This window comes from Gobius niger, assembly GCF_951799975.1.
Source record: "Gobius niger genome assembly, chromosome: 18".
NCBI classification, from domain to species: Eukaryota; Metazoa; Chordata; class Actinopteri; order Gobiiformes; family Gobiidae; genus Gobius; species Gobius niger.
In genome coordinates, this window is record NC_136869.1 from 21668348 (window position 1) to 21690558 (window position 22211).

The 22211-nt window shown below is 42.1% G+C and overlaps 1 protein-coding gene across 1 annotated transcript in view; it reads left to right on the top strand.

The window, feature by feature from the left end:
- pard3aa (par-3 family cell polarity regulator alpha, a) overlaps positions 1–22211 on the top strand; it is a 429242-nt gene that overhangs the window by 28035 nt on the left and 378996 nt on the right. The window contains exon 2 of the mRNA XM_079575903.1: positions 9725–9826. Within this exon, the coding sequence (XP_079432029.1) occupies positions 9725–9826 (102 nt within the window). The remainder of the gene's footprint in view (positions 1–9724; positions 9827–22211) is intronic.

A 22211-nucleotide genomic window follows, 5' to 3' on the forward strand; every position in this document is an offset into this window, starting at 1 on the left:
AGGATGAATAGTTTGATGGAGATGTTTGCTTTATTGTGGCTTCATTTTGGGAATGATAGAACTGAAAATGAAGTAAAAGTGTGGACAAATGTTATAGATGTACTGACGCGTAGCAACCTTTGGAACTGACCATGGCTATACTCTCTCATGTTGGTCACCTGAATGAAAAGGAGCAAGAAAAAATGAGTTCTCTGTCAGTGATTGGTAATGAAAGGGCCATGGATGCCACGTTAAGGGGCCTCATAGTACCTTTTCAAATTATAGATTGGATATTGTTGACTGGACACTGGCTTGATTGAGTTGGGGATGTTTCTTCTCACTGTTGTTAAACAGCGAGGTTAAACAGTCAAGCTTGATGTTTATGTAAACTTTGGCCCCTCCCCCAAAACCACACCTATGTTATATTATTTAAAGTCTGTGACGTGCGGTGAGGGGCCTCTTGTATAGACTCCACAATAAAGTCAACAAAACTGCAGGAGAATGCAACTTGCAGTCTCTGGTAATTGTGTAAATGGTAATTACTTTGACATAACAATAGTATTTCAAATTTTCAACATAAAATACCCCCGCCCAGTCACATGGCAAGGCACCTCTATAGCATTTCATCCTTAAAAAGCTGGTCTAGTCAATACAGGCAGTGCAGTAGAGGCAGGTCTCACCTCGGATCTTTCAAAGTCAAATTAACAGGTGAAAAGTGTCATGCACGTGCCAGACTCTTTATCCAGGTGATAGAAAACCAAAGCGCCCAACAAATACCCAGCTATACGAAGATATTTTACTTTTGGTAGACGAAAAAAGAAGCACAGAATGGGAGAGAGCGCTGAGTGAACGAGCCAAGGGCAGTTCGTGCGGGACAGCAGAGGCTCACCACAGCTCGTGCATGGCGGCAATTCGAACCAGAAGTTACAACTTTTTGAGTGACAGTGCAGGGTTTTAGAGGCAGTTGTGGTAAATTGGTCTGGGCTCATTCTACTGTACACATTAGGACATTGTTGGAACATATAGGGGGAGGAAAATACACAATTTGAACATTTTTAAAGTATGTATAGTCCCTTTAATGTATATTTTGTGTTTTTTTTCCCCATGATGACTAGTGCTACCCCACTTGCTTCCTCTGACCGGACGTCACTGTTTCAATGCTCTTTTACAGAATTATATTTTTGAAAGCCGCCATTTGAAAGCTAGGACCTACAAAACATCTCAGTGGATCTTTTTCCTTGCGTTGTCACCATGTTGTCGTCCCTTTCTTGACATTTTCGTCACATTTTTGTTGCTCTTTTGTTGCATTTTCATCCTCCTTTTTGTCAATTTTTTTTTACACTTTTTTCAAGAAGCTTTTAGATTTGGGTAAAGCCAAACTGGAGAGAATATGCTCGGTTATCACTAACACAGTTTTACTCATTAGTCTTTGTTCTGGGCTTGGGGCTAAACTGAGGAGTAACCTGAGGAGCCCATAGACCAGTGGGGACAAATAGTGTCCTCACACCAGTTGAGACTATTTTGGACCCAGCTTGTGCGTTTAACCCGGCTGACATTTGACTTTAAGAGCAAGATCCCGGATGACTGAAAGCCTCACTTGCGTAAAGAAACGTCTTTGTCTTGATCTTTCAGCGTCCATGCGTGCTCTCATCCCAATGGTCTGTAAGTTACTGTATATTAATGACCGGTGCTTGTGTTTGCGTACAAATACCTCAAGACACACTGTGAAAATCTTCAGTCATCCCTCGCATGAGCCCGGTGCATTATTGATGACCGTCCTGCGAGCACAACGGCACTCTGAGGGAAACATGACACCGCTCACTCATGCATGTGCTCCCATGCAAAACACTGGGCTGCGTCTGCTTACAATAACAGCACACAGGAGACCGGGCCATGCTCCGCAACTGTCTGCACTGGAGTGGAAAGGATCAAAGTGCTGAAGTTTTGACATGTTTCGACTTCAAACTTTACAAGAGAAGAGGCCGAGTCAATTCCTTGTGTACATCTGGATAACAGATTTCAATCGATCATTTATTATTAAATTATTTTTTTTTACTCCAAAGTGTATAAGCTTTTATGATTGTCGAAATGACTTTGTATACGTGCAGTAGGTGAATGGACAAGTAAAGTAGTTCTGATAAGAAATAGTGCAATAGTCAAAATCTGTGTGAAATACTGTTGGGAATAATACTTAAAGGCACTATACCCACTTTTTTCTTGTTGTGTCCTCCTTTCGTATATTGTATACTCACACATTTATGCTAAAAACCTTGTGCATCTAATTATAAAGCATTTGTATTGCTTTATAATTGCATTTCTGGGACAGTGACCCTGCAAGCTGTGAAATGTGTCTATAAACTCGTCCCTGTGAAGAATTGGGAAGCTACAAATATGTGAGTTTGGACGCAAGTAACATTTCAATTTAGTGGTTTCCTCTTTTATTGTTTGTATTAAAAAGTTTTGAAAATGGAGACTTTTAGACTTTCTTTGGTAGCAGATTTGTTTTAACTTGAGTAAATGTTACTTTTGTATCTGTACTTTTAAAGCAGAACAAAGTAACCCATGCCCTTAGAGGCCATAAGCGCCACTTCAGGTGTCGTAGCACGTTACGTTTTTTACTCATTAATTGTCCGTGAGAGTAAATACTACGCTGACAGAAAAGACAAAGGGAGAGAGGGATATTGTACATCCAATTACACAATGGAGATATTTTCTTTCACTCAAACTTGGCTGTAAATACTGTTTAAGTGGTGCTAGCTTGCAATTAGCTTTGCCCGTTAGCCTGTCAGCTGCTTCTTCGTGGTTTCCTTAGTGTGTTATGGTGGCTCCGATCTGGTGGCAGCGAAATTGCAATTGTAGTTTTCTGGCCAGAGACACCAGGGGGAGATGAAAGACGCCCCAATCATCCTATTAACACTTGTATTACCCCCAGAGGGACTACGAAAAGGATAAACACGTCACTTAGTACTGCTTGAAGTGAAGAAATGAACTTCTTCCCCCAATATAAGCTACAGCATTACAGTATTATTATTACCACATGCACAATCATTCACCTCAATGATCTACAATCGTGGTTCTCAAACTTTTTACATGTACCTGATCAAATATTGGCGCAGACAAAGACAAAGCGGGACTAAACCGGGTCTAAGATCGCCATAGGTCAATATTAAGTGATGTCTAAACTGGGTAGCCCATGCCTAAACCAGAGAAACATCAAACTTGAATGCATTACGTAAGAATAAATGAAACACTCTCTTAAAATTACAGATGATCTTAATTATTGTCACCCCGTTCCACAGTTCGAGAACCACTGATTTCCAAAAACAAAGGCAACACTTCTGCCTAAAGTAACTGAGCGCGTCCTCCTCCTCTGTGTGCAGCTCGTCCCCCGCTGTCCAGGAGCCTGCAGTGTAATTAGGTTGAAGTTTACAACATTGTTTCTTGTGGGAAAGATTCGGGCCCGCCCCAAAGCCAGCGAGACACATGGAAAGGGTGTAGGTGCCCATGGAGATGTAAACACCAGGAGTGACTTCACTTTTAAATGCACCTTTGAGCTGAAATATACACAGCCAACTGACAATTCTGCTAAGGGGCAATTGCTTAGAAATGCTCAGAATACTGTGCAGTTTAGTTTTTCTTCACAAAACCAGGGGGGTCATTTATCAAGACAAGGGCTACATAGGGAGTGCAAGCTGGAAAATATCATGCAGCCATTTGTGAGCACGTTGCATTAAATTCACCTTGTGAAATTGCGTGTGTTACTTTATTTGGGCCCCAGATCTGATATGTAAAGGAATGAATTCTGCATGAGTTGAAACTGTGTAAAAGACCAGGCTATTGATCCACTTTTGCACATGCTACACGTTTGCACTTGAGCAAACGCTTGGTGAATGACCCCGCTGGTGCACAATGAGTCAGTGGATCGTAAAGTTGCTCAATGCTTTCATTTATTGTATTTTCATTCATGACACATGTTTTTGAAACCTATAAATAAGCAGGTCTGCCAAAGTAATTGGCGTGGAGGATGACTTTGTGGAAGTGCAAAAATTCAGTTTTGGTCCTGATTTCCCTCATTTTGTTCTGTTTTAAATTTGTTGTTGATTTGTTGGTTTTGTATGTTGCTATAATACAGTGATGGCATTTGTTTTATAATATTTTAGTTTTTGGCCTGTAGGCATCATTAGACAGAGCAGCTCAGGGTGAAAGGATGATGTGGACATATTTTTTATGTGATTGATTAACGATAGGCTGTGTAGACAACGATCTTTGGGAACCTGCCATTGAACATTTAATTATTGACCTAATTAATGGATGGATGGATCCATCCATCCATCTTGATTGAACATGCAAAATCCACTCAGACAGCCCCAAGTATGTCTCTTTCAAACGTCATAAATACATGCATGTCTCATTATGATGATTTGGTTATTTGAAACATGAACCCAAACGCTCTGAAAGCGATATGTAAAAGTGTCGTCTGTCTCACAGTAGAGCACAGGTGATAGCGAGAGTGTTTATGACCCCCCGTGGGAACGCACAGGTCATAAATCACTGTCCCTGTGCCTTTGAGCAAGCAGCCTGTGCACACCGAGTCTAAACAGCTCGTGGGAATCAAACTAATGTCACCTAAAACCTGCAAGGTCAGTGCAAGGCCTAACATACTGTCAGACTGTGATTGTAGAGTTGTGTATACACTTCTGTTCCGGTGCACGGGTGTCTTTCGCTGCTTATCTGGCCTGCCCCACTTTCTCCCGCACTGATTCGACCTGTTTGATTGCCTCTGCTGGAGATAAGGAGAAGCTCGTGTTTCCTAAACCCAGCACGTCCTGTGCCGTGCAGCTGAGTGTTTGTGAACCTGCATGAGAGAGACACACGTTTTGTCACGTTGTCACCGGCATTCCGCTCTGCTACATTAACAATACGGAGTAACTTTCACTGTACAGTTCATCTGTGTTGAACTTTAACAGGAGGAGAATCTAGATTACCAGATAAAGTCATCGTAATGTTTCTGAAATATTATAATAATGTGCGGTTACATTCACAGTTTGAAGAATCCCTGCCCACAATAAGATATAAAGCAGGCAGTATAAAATATATACATTTTGTTTTATCGTGCCCTTGAGAGCATATGAAGAGGGAAAATCCTTGTGTCTCCTTCTAGCAACTGTGCCGAATCATGAGCTGAATTCCGAGCTGAATACAGAGATTATTTGTATGCTGTGAAACACGAAATACTGTTCAAGAATTCGTCCAAAGAGCCACCAAAATGTCTCAAATCAAAGTACAACAGACTTTTTTTTGCCTTTTCCAAAACCATTTTAAGGGCCTTAATAGCCACTGATAAATGAATCATTCTGTTTGTGCATTCTTATTTAAATGTAAGTCTTTTGACGTTTACAACAAAAAACAACATGGTCGAATGGGTGTTTAAATGTACTGCAAACAAAATCATACTTAGATATTATTCAACTGGTGTGACCAGTTTATGGCTTCCAGTGTTGACATAATGCTTGTAGAATGGACGCTCACAACAACTTCAACTCCTAAAGTTGCAGTAGTTATCAGTAAAACCATCTAAAACTGAACATGCATGAAAGACCTACAAATAGATGTGGGATTCACTTTTGTATTCTAGTTTGAAGTACTTGGTCGCAGCTCCAAATCCATCTGACATGACTTCACTGTGCTGTGTTTCGTTTGACCAGTTCCTGCTTGTAAATGAAGCCTAATTGAAAACATAAAGCACTTTGACCCCGACGTGATTTGAACACGCAACCTTCTGATCTGGAGTCAGACGCGCTACCGTTGCGCCACGAGGTCCCTGGCCTCACTGTGGTCATAGGAGACTTACTACGGGCTCATATTCCTCCCGTGGGAACAGCGGCACTTGTGCGGGCTAATGCTGCAATCACAGGAGCATGCACAGGGGCACGCCGCCTCCCTCACTCCTCCTCCCCCACTCCCCTCTGCTCATGTGAGAATACCTCCAGGGCTGGGCCCTTTGTAGACAGAAAAACCTATTGTCCGCTATCACCTCGTACAGCGGAGCACAGCGTGGTGTGTCAGTCACTGTCAGTTCAGTGAAGGGACTAAGCGGGTCACTGGGGCAGGAGATAAAGGCGAGAGCACAAAGCTAAGGCACACCCTCCGAGGCGGTGCTAATGGGAGTGTTGACATAAGTGCAAGAAGTCTTTAAACTTGAAGCTTTTCTTTGTACAATAAGACTTTTTATTCTAAAGTTACTTTTTAACAGGTTGTGTAAGGACACAAGTGTTGCATAACTGAGCTTAGTATACATTACCCAGTTTGTGGACTTTGTGACACTTTTTGTTTAACATGAATAGGCTTGGATATGACAGACATTAACTATTTAGTTTAGTTTATTTAGTTTTTGTTGGGCTGCAAGGTTGTTGTTAGTAACAACAATGTTCCTAAAGGGTGTGTAGGCAGAAGATAACTTATAAATGCCTACCCCCTCATACATTAACAAACATAACTGTTGACATTCATTTCATTTCATTTCAACTATAAATCCCAAAGAAACATCTGTGCATATTCTACTTTAACATTTTGGCTTGTTAAAGATGAAACAATATTTCCCTTATGATGCAATGTCATGCGAGCACAATATTGTCAAGTTCAGCACCTCATGTTCCCCGGTGCAATTTTTTTTCATAGGTGAGTCGGTGCATCAACCAATCACAAGTCATGAGAGTGAAACGTCATACATATATCAATCAGCTAAACCCTAACCCTGCCCTGTCCAAAACCATTTTATGGTCTTAAAGGGACTATACACACGTTAAAATAATGTATTCCCCCCTACATGTCCCAGCCATGTCCTAATGTGTAGAATGAGCTGGGCTAATAGGTCCTCAATTATAAAATTCTTAGATGTATTTTTATTTAGAAATAAATAAATAAATAAAGTCTCTTGTGTCCATCAAACAGAGGTAAACAGAGGTAATGACTGCACATTTGCGTATACACATTTCAAATGATTATTTCACATTTGCCAAAGGAGACACTTTTTTCTGCAGGGGTCTCCAACTTCTTTGCCCCATTCTAAAAAATTCTCAGTGACCAAGGCTAAAAAAAGTTAAAAAAATAAATTAAAAAAGTGGAGGGAGTTGAGAGTCTCTCTGACAGGCCTGATCAGACCTGAGGGACCTGGACCTGACAGACTCCATGTTGCATGGGTTGTAAGCTAACCTAGCTGTAGCAGCAAAACTTGAAAAACTTAGAGACAGGTAAGAGAAAACTCACGGAAAGTGCATTACATGTTATGTTTCTTCATGTCAGTGATGCAATGTTTGTTAAACTGCTGGTGTAACACACATTATTATCATGCCTGCACACTAGCATAGCATGCTAACCACCACTGTCACTGATGTAAACTGTTTGGCACTTCAATGAAAGTTCTGTTCAGAGAGGCTGACAAGATGAGCACTAGGTTTGTTTTTGTTACTTGGATACAGTTATTGCATGGTATGTGTTATTTAGCACATGTTTTTTATTGCTAGTTTTCTCATGATGCTAATGTGGCTCAGAGAAGTGCAATTTACTCAAACTTTTCATAGAAGGCCAATGGTTGTTTCTAATGCTATGTGAAGCTATTTTATATAATTCAGAAATTTAATTCATTCTGCAACAAAGAAACTGTATGAGATTTAGAAAATATGTCAATTCATTATTTGGCCTATACTGTTGTACAACATGTGAATAGATATGAATGGGATGTAAACACACTAGGTAACTGTAGTTTTAAGATGTATACGGACATTATAGTTCAAGCTACTTCATTCTATTCTTGTTTTCAGGTCAGACCATGAACACAACATTTAATGCAAATCTATTTATTTACAGACCGGAAGATTGGAAAAAAGAATGCAAATAATTCACTTTTGTTTACTTGTACATTTATTCTAATAATCCACTCATGATAACACAGATAAACGCACACTTCCTCCTCTGCAAGTGTTTTTTTGTGGCTCCTACAAATCTAAAACTGCCTGATCCGGCCCAACCTCCCTTCTACTCTAGTATAATTCAAGGTAACGGTAACTACTGTATACTGCCATATCCAAATACTGCAAAAAGGGGCCACAGCAGGAACCTAAAGTGCTGCAACTGCTTGTGATTCTAACTATTCACGAAAGGTCTATTTTTTGCTTTGACAACCATTACATTACATAACTATCCTTTTGCGATGTTCTATTTGCGATTTGATTTCGATGAACCTTGCCTCCATCTGTAACTAAAGGACATCTTGCAACATTCGACCCACATCTGGACATTCCTGCATGTATTCCTCACCTCCGCTGCCTGTCTGTCCTCCCCTCTCCAGGTTTTTTGCACAAATGACTGGTTCCACAATGCCTGCTTTGTGCCCAGCCCCCTGCCCGTGTCTCCGCGGTCCGCTTGCGCTGGTTCTGGTCCACGCCTGGATAGCATTTGATTATCCCCACGTGCGCGGTAACACGACACACTCCCTTGCAAACGTATACTGAAGTTCTGCTTCATTTCCATGGTTTGGTGGCCCCCGGGCTAGACCTCTCTACTACTGTATATCGCTGCACAGTGCACACACACACATCGATTCTTGAGGAATTCTACCATCCGCCGTGTGAACCCGGTGACTCGTGGTTTGGAGGACCGGGCTGATAAACTAGCCTTCCTTGGTAATAACCGCAGAGGAGGGGGGGAGCAGTGGGAGAACATCCCACAGCCGGGCCCTCCTCATGTGGACTGTTCTGTCTGGTGAACCGCACTGGCTTGAGAACAAGAGAGCTGAGCACGCAGGCGTCCACCACAGACCCTGAGGAGTGAGGAGAAAAGACAGAAGACAGCTTTTCTAAAATGAACACGCTTATTGGATACTGTTGCTGAATTTGCACTAGTAAAAACTAACCCTGTGTAGTTATGTATATCAAAAAACGACTCAAATAACGATAAAGGATGGTCGTTTTTTCCATTGCGTGAAAGGGCACACTTTTGCCATCTGATCGCCCCTTGACCTTTGCTGTCATTGCGCGACTGCGATACTGTACGACATGCAGTGGGCAGCTATTCCATATTTCCACACGCGCTTCATTCCGTTTCGCTCGTTCGGATTAGTCCGTTTGATAAGCCCGTCAGATCTCCGGGGCCGGGGTCAGCTCCGTGTTTGTCCATCAGCCGATTCGAACATGAACCAAGCCGCTAATTCCCCCGGGCCTGACAACACTTAATATGTCGCGGCTCTGCTCGGACAAATCTGAAAATCCAGCGTCCATATGGTGCGAATAAAACACGTCGCATTACAAGGCTAATACTGTCCGACATCTGTAAAGGGCTCATTTGGTGATTGTGTTGATCTTTTTTCATGCTCAATGTAAACGGCTGTAAATGATGAGCGGAGTGGTTTGTGATATTTGTTCCTGTTGGCGTCTCTACAGGTGACACTTGTTTAAGAACATGTGACTTTATATGTTCATGGCACTGAAGCAGATGTAAAGAGAAATGTAGTCATGCTGAATGCACTAAAACACGTACAGTAGTGTTCATATTATGTTCATTCATATTTTTCTTATAATACAGTGACTTTGTGTTAGTTGAGTGAGAGCCAACTCAGACAACCTGCTGCGTCCCTGGGCACATCACATTTTGTTGTATAAATGTTCATTTCTCTGCCAGCTCTCTGATGAAAAAGGAGTAAGATGGAGGAAAGAAAACCTGTTGAGCCCTCTGTAATGTGTTTTTGCAGGAGCCGAGTTACTGGGTGCAGGTCCACAGACTGGAGCATGGAGACGGCGGGATCCTGGACCAGGACGACCTGCTGTCTGACGTGGTGGACGACAAAGACCGGGTGAGATGCTGCTTATAGTAAACCAGTAATTCTCAACCATGCCAGCACTTGGCACTATCAGATTAACTATCGTAAAATGCGGATAGACAAACAATTATGGCAGCGAGACCCAACTTGCTCCTTGTCAAGCGTCTGAAATGACTATTGTGGCTATTGTTTAGAGTGTGGCGCCATGGTTTCTGACCTTCAAATGATTATTTTACACTAGACTGGTTTTCAAAGTGTTGTAATTGTCACCTTTCCTGATGGAGCAGTCAGAAAGCATGGCGACAAACTGTGACTTTTTGATGAGGATGGAGTAGGAATGAGTCCATCAGAGGAACGGCTCATGTTGGATGGTTTGGAGATAAAGTTTTCAGGTTGAGATGGTATGCAGATTAGATGTTGCGGTTGTCAGATTGCGCAAAAGAGGCAAAAGAGAGAAAGTAAGTCTTTAGATATTTGTGTTTAGATTATACAAAATTGTGTGTACTCTTGTGTTGCTGATATTCCTGGATCATTTTATTTGTATTTTCCTCTTCAAGACGTGTCTAAAGTTCAGTGAGTTTTTCGTTGGCATCGCAGTAAACCACAACAGTAATGATTTCAAGCCGATTCTGGGAGTCTCTTTTTTAAATGTTTGCTGAGCTTTGTCCTGAGAGGTAAAATCAAATGTTAGCAGTAGCCCCGCCCTCCGGAGAGATGCTGTAAACAATTACCCACAATCCCCCCACTGCTTCACCTTGGTCACCTGTGCTTTAATCTACTGTTGGAGGGATATTTACTTTCCCCATGTGCTCTTGGCTTAAAGCTTCTGTCTGTTATCTTTTATCAGTTTGAAGAAGGAAAGGAATGCAAGTACTGCAGTACACATCACATCACCATGACAAGTACATACAAGTGTAGCGTACTGCTGCTGCTACTACTGTTACAACTACTACTACTACTACTATTACCTATTACAACAACAACAACACTTCTACCCTCGACTAATACCACTATGGCTACTGCTTCCACCACTACAAGCAACTATTTCATCAAATACATAGGCGCAATCAAAGTATTCAAGGTAGAAAGTACTAATCAAAAACTGTCCTCCACATTTTTAAAGCCCATAATCCTACATTATCGATTTCGAACAGTTATGCCCTAGAAGTGTGTTTATCATGCATCATGCTGGAGTTCCTAACCACACCAACCTGGAAGTGATTTTTTTAGAAAATCATCCCTACAGCTGCCAGAAGGACCCAGCCAAGATTTTCATTGTTACTATTTAATTCATACAGAGACATATTTTCAAATGATAAAACGTAGCATATTAAAGTCTATTTTTAATGCATGATATGTCCACTTTAAAGACAAAAAGACGCAACCAGCTTTTACTTTGTAGAAATGTAGTGGAAAAACTGTCACTACAGCCACTACTACCACCCTGACTACTACAAGTAACAGCTATTGCTACTACAGTGCTAACAAGATTCCTGCAAAAGCTATGTGTTTTTTTGTGCATGTTCCTCTAAGTGCAGGTGTCCCCAGTCAGCGCAGCGTGTGACAGTTATGAAAATTCGAGTCAAGTTTAGGTCACGGTGGCATAAGGCACGCCCATAGCCTCCGTCTACATTTGGGGAAGAGAGTGAAAGAGAGTGAGAGTAACTTGAGGAGCTCACACAATTGGCTCAAAGCTGCAAATTGAACTTTGTCAAGTGGATTTCAGAGCAAACATAAGATTTTCTACCCTCTGTGTGCTTCCTCTGGGGTTTACACAAAAGAAATGGTAGAGGGCGTTCTGCTTCTTATTGATACAAATGCAGACACTCGGTTATAACAAATCTGCATATTGAACTGCACCATGTCCCCGTCTGATGTTTAATGGTTGCCATAGTAACCTGTCAGCCGGGGCGCAGACGCAGATGTTTTGCACCTGATGTCTGAGTATTACCTCACTGCCCTAAAGTCAGCGGCCTTGGAACATTTGAAAAATAAATCACAAACACGGATGTGCTTTTTAGGTAAAGTATAATGGTAAAGGAAGTGAGGGAGAAATGATCACGTGACTCCCTGCTATTATTTATGCCCATGAGCTTGAAGAATATCACCAAACAATTTTAATCATTCGTTCATTCGTGCTGACAGTGAATTTTACTCTGGTGGAGACGCCCAACAATTACAAAGATGCTAGCCATAAAACAACCACGACATCTGCAATGTGACAGCTAAAGGGTAATTCTGGATTTATTCATTTAACATCCCTTGTGTCGGTAATGATTATACCGACTTATAATTCAATATATAATGATAAACAATACATTTTGGGTCAATATTATTGTCTGTACCGTTCTTAGCATTGTTTTTCTGTATATTTTCTTTGTAAAACTCAAGATTTTAAACTCGATGTGTAAAAAAAGTAAATTGTGCTACATTATATTTCATGTTTATTGCAGCGTGACATTTTAGGATATAATTATGCACCTTTAGCACAAAGGTTTACTGTCATTATTATGCTTTAGAGAAGTGGTTCTCAACTGGTGGGTCGGGGAACCGTTTTCGGTGGGTCATGAGCCATTTCTTTCAATATTTATCTTGTTTTCATTATGTCAGCTCTCGAAGCTGTTCTAATGCCAAGTCTTCAATCATTTGTGGAGAGAAATACAGTGTTTTGCATTATATAAAACAAAATATGTTTTTATTTGAGTCGCAGCTCGTGATCATAGCAAGATGGTGGGTCCTGACGTCAAAACAGTTGTGAACCACTGTGTTAGAGTTGAAAGTACCTCAATAATATCGTTTATCGCAGTGTTTTCCTGCTTCAATATACACTGCTGAATGTTACAAAAGCGTTCAAAAAGCTTCCTACGGGATTTAACGTAACTTATTGATGAGGGTCAGTGTGTGTTAAGGAGCACTAGCTTTAAAACCAATGGAGATATAGTATATTGTCATTTGCAAAGAATATCTGTACTGCCTTTCATTTCTGTCTGTGCCAGTTTAAGCTATTCAAATTGCAATGTTTTTATTTGTTTTGTGTTTTCATTACAGCTTCATTAGTGCTGATTTGTATCTTAACACTTCTCACTATTATCCGGAGCCTTTGAGTAAACAGTGAGTCAGTGTCTGCCTTTTTTTTTTTACAGCAGTGTTGCACACACTACTCACTGGCATTGTACCATGGAGCGTATACGAGCCCGTCTATCCCTGTAGTAGTCCATCCAGTCTGTCTAGTTCACTCACTGCCGATCACCTAATCCTGATAAGAATCCACACGGAAGTAGCACACATAGACTTTTGACCTCTCTTTTTGTTTTTGGAAATACTCTGTACTCTTGTAATGTTAAGAAATGCTTCACACCAAAGTGGGCTAAGTGTTTGCAGTCGGCTAACCTCGCATTAGGGTGAAGATGAGGTTCATTTTGCCTGGGTTATTTAGTGATATAATCAGATAAACAAATGCTTTTTACTGGTTCAAAAAGGTTGAGTGTGAGCTGTTGGAGGCTTTGCTAGTATGTTCCAAATGGCCAAGCTATTTATTTTGTTATTCTTTCTGCTCTTTTACCTCTCAAGCTTAAAAAAATTGCAGAAACAAAACAAAATCCCTGAAACTTAGAGCGTTTATGTTGCTTAGCTAAGGGTGAGTTTAAATACATGAGCGACTGCTGCCATCTACTGGAGAGAGGGATATAATGCAGGTCTGAGTGAGACTCGAGGCCCAGGTTGTTTCTTTATAAAGAGACAGTTTAAAGTGATAATTATTGGCAGGAGACAGTTATTATGAATATGTATACTAAATGAAATGTCAATGCTATAAAATATTGGGACCACGTTTTTTAGGATTAAAACATTTGCTTACCACAGGAGTTTGAATTAGTGGATTATAAGATGTGGTTATAGATGCAATGGGATGCAATATATATATATATATATATATATATATATATATATATATATATATATATATATATATATATATATATACTGTAAGTAACTTGTTAACCTTAATAAATCCCTTTTGTAGTCCCTCTGGAGGTAATACAAGTGTTAATGAGATTATTGGGGGTCTTTCATCTCCCCCTGGTGTGTCTGGCCAGAAAGCCACCCTTGCAACTTCACTGCTTCCGGGTCAGAGGCGCAATACAAAATAATAGAATCACGAAGAAGGAGCTAACAGGCTAACGGGCAAAGCTAACTGCGGGCTAGAGCTACTTTAGCAGTATTTACAGCCAAATTTGAGTGGAGAAAGTGATCTTCATTGTGTAATAGAGTTGTGGCACAATGTACAATATCCCTCTCTCCCTTTGTCTTTTCTGTCAGTGTAGTATTTACTCTCACAGACAATTAATGAGTAAAAAAACGTAACATGCTACGACAGTTCTGCTTTAAACTGATTCTGTGTTAATGTTCTGTAATCCTGGTATTAGTTTTTTATTCCATGGATTCAACTTTCATTACTAATACTAATAAAAAATAAAGATACGACAAATAATCATAAGTTACCTATATACTTAAGTAGGCGACTTAAAGCCACACGTTGTAACATTTCACTCAGTAACTTGATAAAACATTTATTTAATGAGGGTGTTTTACTGGTGAAAAATTCCTCAAAAACAGGTGTCTTTACTGAGCGGCTTGCCTTTCCTATCCTAACTTGTAGGAACGGGACGCCACCAGCTCGTCTCCATGGAGATGTCGCTTGCCTAGAGGTAGCCATAAAGTGGCTCCTGGTGTGTCCAGGAGCCTGGTGTGTCCAGGAGCCACTTTAAGCTGGAATGTTATGAGTGTGACTTTAAGCAGTGGCACTAAACCACCACAAAGGGGCAGTCTTGGTCAACAACCCCCTCTTTTCATTCCCAAGCCCTTTTTTTTTCACTGAGTGAACATGCCCACCCGCCAGTCTGAATAATGGAGTTTTTAGTCAGCAGCTTGCATTAACACCAGAAAAGACCCCGCGCAGTGAGAAGGCTGTTTACTTTCAACCCCCCCACGCCGGCGCAAATGGCACTCCCCTGGCCCCCTGAACCTGGCGTCGTCATGGCAACGGTCGGCAGAGGCCACCTAAGCACCTGTGCCACTGCGCCAGGGCGGGATCAAGCCGTGAGTGAAATTAGGCGAAGCTAAAGCCGGTCTCGGAGCAGCTATCCCCACGAGACTGTTGGGAAGTCACTGGGTAATTACAGCCTGTCTGGTTTAAGTTATTCAAAAGCGTTTCAGTGCTTTTGTGTTTTAGTTTGCAATGTACGGAGAGTAGGGATGTACAATATGGGAAAAAGGTGATATTCTGTGACAAGGGCATTATTGCTACAAACAAACAAAAGTCAAAAAGTCAATTTGATTGCTGTCTTCTGAAAACATGTCAAATCAAGTCACATGAATAGATACATTTTCTCTCTGCCTAAGGCCCATAGTTACTCTTTCCTCAAAGAAAAATCAGCTCTCTACCTTTTTCATTTGTAAAAGGACCCATCTCATCTGAATTCACACCATGATGAATCCTAATTTAGTCAGTGTCCATTTCATTTCAGTTCAATTAGCTTTATTAGCAATGCTATCACATGTAAAGTACATGCAGAGAATAGAAACTGTGGCTCTCAAATCCTTGGTGCAAAAAGGCGATATAACACTATAAAGCAATATGTACGCAACAGCTGGCTGCAGTGTTGTAGTTTTACTTGCTGAGGACTTGCAAAAAGGCAGAGGTGTACTTGTGCTGAGAATATTAAGGATTTCAGATGTGTTGTTGGGACAGTATGTGTGTTGAAGGATGATATTTAGAGATCCATGTCCAGAGCCAGCAATGCAGATGCTCAGTCAGTGTAGTGTGGGTCATCTGCATGTGTCAGCCCCTCCAGGAACAGCCTTGAGCCTGGGCCGATAGGTTCAGACATGTTCAGAAGAGCCCCTGTTTCATGCTGAGCGTCAGCTACAGGGGGACATGCGTGTGTGGCGTGTGTGGCGTGTGTGACGTGTGTGGCGTGTGCTCCAGCCCTCAGCCTGGTACAGCCTGGTGTAGAACTCTGGATATGGGAAAGGACAGGTCACACTGATGCAGGCTGCATGAGCTGTGCTTCATGTGTGTGTGATGTCTCCTCCTGACAGCCCCACAGGAGCAGCCTGTGCCGTGGGCCTAATTACTCCTGACACTGTCGACCAGTCCACCATAACACCCCAAACAGCACCAGAGCAAGGACACGGTGCATGTGCAGCACATGAGACCGACATGAGAGACGGCTACGTGCCAGACACGAGATGTTGCTGCTGGTTGACAGCTGTCAGGCCAGCTCTGGCTCCTCTGTCTGGAGGCTGTGCCAAATGAGACCATTATGGGCTGTGGTGGACTGGAGCACTGGAGGCTGATCTGGGTCAGCCACCACCAGACAGACCTAAACCCAGCCGACACAGCCCCCAGTGAGGGGGCAGTGTCTGACATGCTTAAAACTGAAATGAGCTGCCACTCAGCGGTATAGTTTACAATAACACTTAAACATTTTATCTTTGTACAATTTCAGAAGTGAAAAGTGGGCTTGCACAATATTACAAAAAATAGCAAAGTTAAAGAAGTCTCCTGCATTTCAACATTAACAATATTACTGCAATTTTCAACACCGTACATTCTCAAACAAGATCGGGACCAAAACAAGGTTAAAAAAAAACTTGGAAAATCATGACTAAATCTGAACATTTGTGCATTTTAAGTTTGTTTAAGGCTTTGAGAATGATGATCGCAGTGATTCTGTAATAGTTTGTGAATATTGCAATACCATCATCATCAGCCCTTCTGAATAACAACATAAAAGCCTCTCTCAAAGCCTCTGCGGCCCGTATATCCCTGTGCATATGCATTGTTGCTCGCCCCCCGGGCTCTGGCGCTGCGTGCCGAGGCGGGCCGCTCCTCTGCATGACAAGTATCCCGCGCTCCTCTCCTGAGCCCGCAGACCGTGGGCTCTTCTCAACACTCCACTTCTCTGCTGCGCTCCCAACCACACACTGTATAATTACCCCCACAGCCAAAGTCGCTGCAAGGTCGCGTCTGCAGAAGGAGCCTCCGCTTCAGACTCGAGACCGGCCTAATAAATGGCTACGGATATGAACAGCAGCGCCGCTTTGATATATGACACGCGGCTTTAAGAATGGTAATTAGGTTTAGTTATAAAACGTGAAATAACTGATACCAAATAAAAAGTATGAAGAATACCACTTGACTCCCTATTGTCAACAGAACGGCCGGATCCAAGCGTTCGCAATGGGAAGTGAAAGAGAGAAACCTGCCTTTTCCGTGCATTTTTTGTTAATTTTTTTCATTACAAATCGTAACGCCAAGGCAAAACCGTCCAAAAACATATTTAGCTCAGTCGAGTAATCCATTCTGCACCCTCTGTTACAAACTCTGACAAAAACCAGACTGGATAGAGCGGGCGAGGCAGGCATTTCCATGAGCTAAGCGGTGTCTTGGCCCCGACCGCGAGCTGGAGCTTGACTCCGCTGGCGGGAGGGGACCCGGAGGCGGTGCCAGGGAGGCGACGGAGAGAGCCCCCGTTTGGAGAGCTTTCCGTGGCCATATTGAGGCAGACACAGCTGAATCTTTTCTCCTGCCTGCCTGCCCTGGCTCGAGGCTCCTAGGCTGCTTGTCTCCCTCTCTTATGCAGGCCGAAGCCGCTCCACGCTGTCGCCAAGCACTCGAGTTGAATTCCACATTTTAGAGATTTCAAGTGTCGATATTGGGACGTACAAGAATCACAAATACACAGGACAATCTCATTGGAAACTCGAACTGACCATTTTTCTTTGCGTGGAGGATGGGATGGGTCTTCTTGCTACAGATGAAAGACATTGTGGGAGTTCTGCATTGTTTCTCGTCCTGACTTTGCTGCCAGCTTACCCAGAATGCTAAATATTCATGAAAGAGTCAACAGATATGACACCCGCTTGCATGCAAATAAGGCCCGACAGCTTCAGGACTACAGAGGAGCATGCCCCTTTGGCCTAATTAACAACCTCACTGTTGTTTCTCGAACTCACCAAAAAAAAAATCATTGTCAAAGCACCAAGAGCCGAACTTCATCATTGTAGCCGAAACTAAAGAACGTTTTTTTCCTGCAAATACCAATGTTTTACATCAGTGGTCCTCAAGTGGTGTTGCTTCGGGACGCACCATTACCCTATGACAAGTCGCGACACCAAAAAAATTGCAAATTGTCAAACACGAATAATGACATGATTTACAGTGTCATAAATGAGTGTTTCCAGTCATTTTTTTTTTATTATTATGGTCAAAACAGCCCAATAATGTGCAATAATCTCTGCATCAGCTGCACTTTATTAACTCTTCTTCTTGAACGCCGACTGTAACAAGTGAATTTCTCCTTTGTGAGATCAATAAAGGTTTATCTTATCTTATCTTATCTTAATAACATGCATTTTTAACATGCTTCAGTGTTTCCTTGCAGTTTCAGATGGAAAATATTGAAAAATAGGCTCGTGACCCACGGAAAATTATTCTGGGACCCACTTTCTGGTCCCGACCCACCAGTTGAGAATCACTGTTTTCCATTAACTATGACCAAGTGGGATGCTCTGCCGGGAAATTTGAAAATACTGGTATTTCATCTCTTTTTTCAAATACCTGTGGAATGGTAGAGCGGGTGGCATGATCGGAAGGTCGGGGGTTCGAATCCCAGCTTTTGAAGATGTACACTGTCGTTGTCTCTTTGGGCAAGACACTTCATCCTCCTTGCCTCCAGTGTCTGCGTACACTGGCGAAAGAATGGGTAAAGTGTGTGTTGCAGTATTTACAGCCAAGTTAAGGGGAAAACAAATATCTCCATTATATCATTGGGTTGTGGCACCATGTGCAATACCCCTCTCTCCCTTTGCCTTTTCTGCCAGCGTCGTATTTACTCATATGGACAATTAATGAGTAAAAAAACACGTGCTCTAACTTCATTGGAAAAAGTTGGACATTATCTGAAATCTGAATAGGTGGGACAGGGAGGAACAAAGGTCTAAACGGCTGTGCAGTGTGACCAAAAGAGGGACAGGTGGTCGTCCTAGTTGTGTGGTAGTTTCTCTTGGCCCAGGTGTTATTTACAATTTTAACACATGAAAAAGTCAGTGCAGAGTTACCCAAAATGTTCCACTTTTCTCTGTATGTTAATAACCTTTTGTAACCAAACAGTCGCCTTCACCGACATTTACATTAGGACCATCATAAACCATGCAGGTTACGCGAGCGCACATGCACTAGATTTGTCTTGCCCTCCCCCTCCCCCACAGGTGTCTGGCTTATGTCTCCTCTGCATGTGTGTGTGTGTGTGTGTGTGTGTGAGCACTCAGACATGTGTTCTCGCTCGTACTCGCTCCACTCATCTGTGATCTGCCCCATTAGAACAGGTGTGGCTGTGGGGCGCACCTGCCTCCCTGGGATTTCCCCTGGACAGGAGCCTGATGGACTGTGTGTGGTTCAAAGCCATATTGTGTCACAACATGGCCATAATGTAGAGCCTTGTGCGACAACAGTAACAGAAGTACTGGGCTGAAATAACGGAACGACCTCTGTTATTATGACAACTTCTATTCAAAGTGCTGTAAGAGTTGCTAGTGCTGCTGATTATTTTCTTTTTTTCTTCTTCTTGGTTTAGCTTTGTTTTCATTCAGAAGCAATAATACTGGCCTTGTGGCTGTACATATTGAAGCAGCAGTAGTTACATCCCCGGAGCGGTAGGGGGCACTGTGGACTCACGGTTGGACTGACAACAGCCTCAGGGGAACAACAGGTTATAAGGCAAACTCACTCTGACAACTGTGGACTTTGTACTGCATTTTTTAAAGGATTGACATAAGATTTTTTTTTTTATGGCACTGAAAAAATATAGGACTGAAAAGATTTTTAGCTTGGTATGAGGCACAGTTGAAGATGAATTCAAATCTAAAGTGCAAAATCACATGTAAATCAGGATCAAGTGTAAGTGAATCCATGCGAAATCGATTTTGTGAGAAATACTTATAAATCATGGTAATGAGGTGTTCGTGTAATGCATAAAAAGAAGATTTACTGACATATTTTGGCAATCCATTTGGCAGATTCATTTCAAAGTTGAGTTAACATTGCAGTGTCTTGAATTGATACATATTGTATGCTCTTAACCAAGACTAAACCAACCAGGATTATGCTGTAACTGTGGTAACTGTAGCCTATTGGGGTGGGGTTTGTGGGGTTTGGTAAGTTCTGGACTGAACTGTTCACCTTTTTTCTTGCATCGATTCTCTTCTTCCTCGCAGCTCACTTCTTGTTCCAAATTATTACAGGAAAATGTATGATATAACAATCTTAACTAGGGCTGCACAATATGAAAATGTGATATCCAATAGACTGTTATAGACTGTTATGAATTAAACTGAACTTTTGCATATTTTATAGTCACCATATTGTGGTGGTTCGATAAAAAATGGGCGATATATTGTGCAGCCCTAATCTAAACTTTGCAACTTACCGATACTAAGTTCTTCTCTACAAAGACGCCAACGTTTCTTTCTCACTTCCACAGTTCTATAGAGGCCTAATCCAGACTCCCACACCTTCAAAGCAGCCTCCTCAGTCTGCGGAGCTTACATCGGCCAACTCTTTAAAGTCCTCTGCCCCCTATTTTTTTTTACAAACTCCTGCAACCTTCAGAACTGTCAATGGCACCGCTCCGACCCCCGCCGTCCTGGGGAGCAGTCGTATATATATATCAACAGATCATAAACGTCACCACTTATCCCGTCAGCCTGTTCCGACGTGGCGCAACACTCCTCCAATAAGAGCGCGTTAATATTCATATGAATCAGCCACACCGATGGAGTCAGCCATTATTAGCCCCACAATAAAAACGCAATCAATCCTGCCTCGCAATCTGCCTGAACAGTAATCACAGAGCACGCCTCGGCCATGTAATGTATGGAAATTCTATCCCTGTTTACTCACGCACATGATTAATGATGGCGACGGAGGGGGGGTGGCTAAAATAACGCTGTAAAGGTCAGAAAATGGAAGGGCTGGGAAATAAAGTTTAGGTACTGGTATTGAAAAACATTTAACGCTACATAGCCCTACAAAATGGTAATATGTCACAGGTCTGCTCAATATTTCTTGGTGTGTTTTTCAGTTGTGACTATGCCTCGTCATAGTGCTGACTCGACTTTCGCACCCCTCCCTTCGGCACAGTGACCTCATCATCGGGCTGAATTATTAAGGCCTCTTTAACATAGAGCCCAGATATTGTTCGGAGATGCACCGCCATTTATGTCAGCCTCAATAATGAATGAGCTGGGAGTGGGGTCTGTGCCCACCGCCGCTTCTGCAGCCTGGCGCTCTCTGGGTTGGCACGGTAACATGACCAGACGCCTGTTAGAGTGGGAACGGGACTGCGGTTTTCTATAGGGACCTGGGGTTTGCTGTGTTTGGGCTGCCACCTTTCCACCTGACTGGAGTCTAAAACAGACATTTGTAATTACCAGGGGAAAAGAAGTCGCTGTGTCGTAGCGTTTGGCAGGAGGCGGCTTCTGGATGGGAACCAATATTGTAGGACTTACCTCAAAAAGAGTAAATTAGACATGTATGTTTGAGGATTTTTTTGTTGTTTGTTATAACAGCACTGTATTTGTTTTATGAACATATTCAGGGGTGTTAAAAAGTAAAGTTTAGGATGTGGACTTTACTAAGTGTTTGCTCATGTGCAAAATAGATGTTAAAGTGTTGCCATAAGGCCACGGGCAAATTCAGTTACATTACACTAATAAGATAAACAATTTCAACTGATTCAGGTGCAATGAAATAGCATGTGATCATTTCAAGTAGTAATTTAGGACCTGTCTTAGTAAATCAGGCTCTTTATCTTTATTACGGATCCCCATTAGTTATTACCGCAGCAATAACTATTCTTTTTATAGTTTTATATTTTTTGTTTGGGTTCTCCAGACCTTTATCCAATCAGAAAGCAGAGTGGTTGCCATATCCTATGGTCAAACCAATTTGGTGGTCTAATAAACTAGAAAGCGCTTCAGCTGAAACTGAACTTGGATTGCTTTGCTGCGTACTCCTTGTTTAAAGTTAAGAAACCTCCAGGATTCACTCACTGACCTTTATAGGTGTCCTGCACTTGCACTAATTATGACGTGCAGATTGTAGAAGTAGGAAAAGAGTCTCTCTTTACCCATTTCCAAATTGTTTTGAGAACCCAAACAAAAAATGATGAACTTATTTATCTCATTGGTTTGAAATAATGCACAGGTGCCAACGTTTTGTGCCATAGGGATGCTCTCCCTCGCACGGCAATTGTTCTCAGAAAACAATATTTGATTTGAACAGCCTTATATCTGGGGACTCACACAGGACTTGTTTTGGACATAGTTACCATATCTTTAACATTTCAGGGAGGAC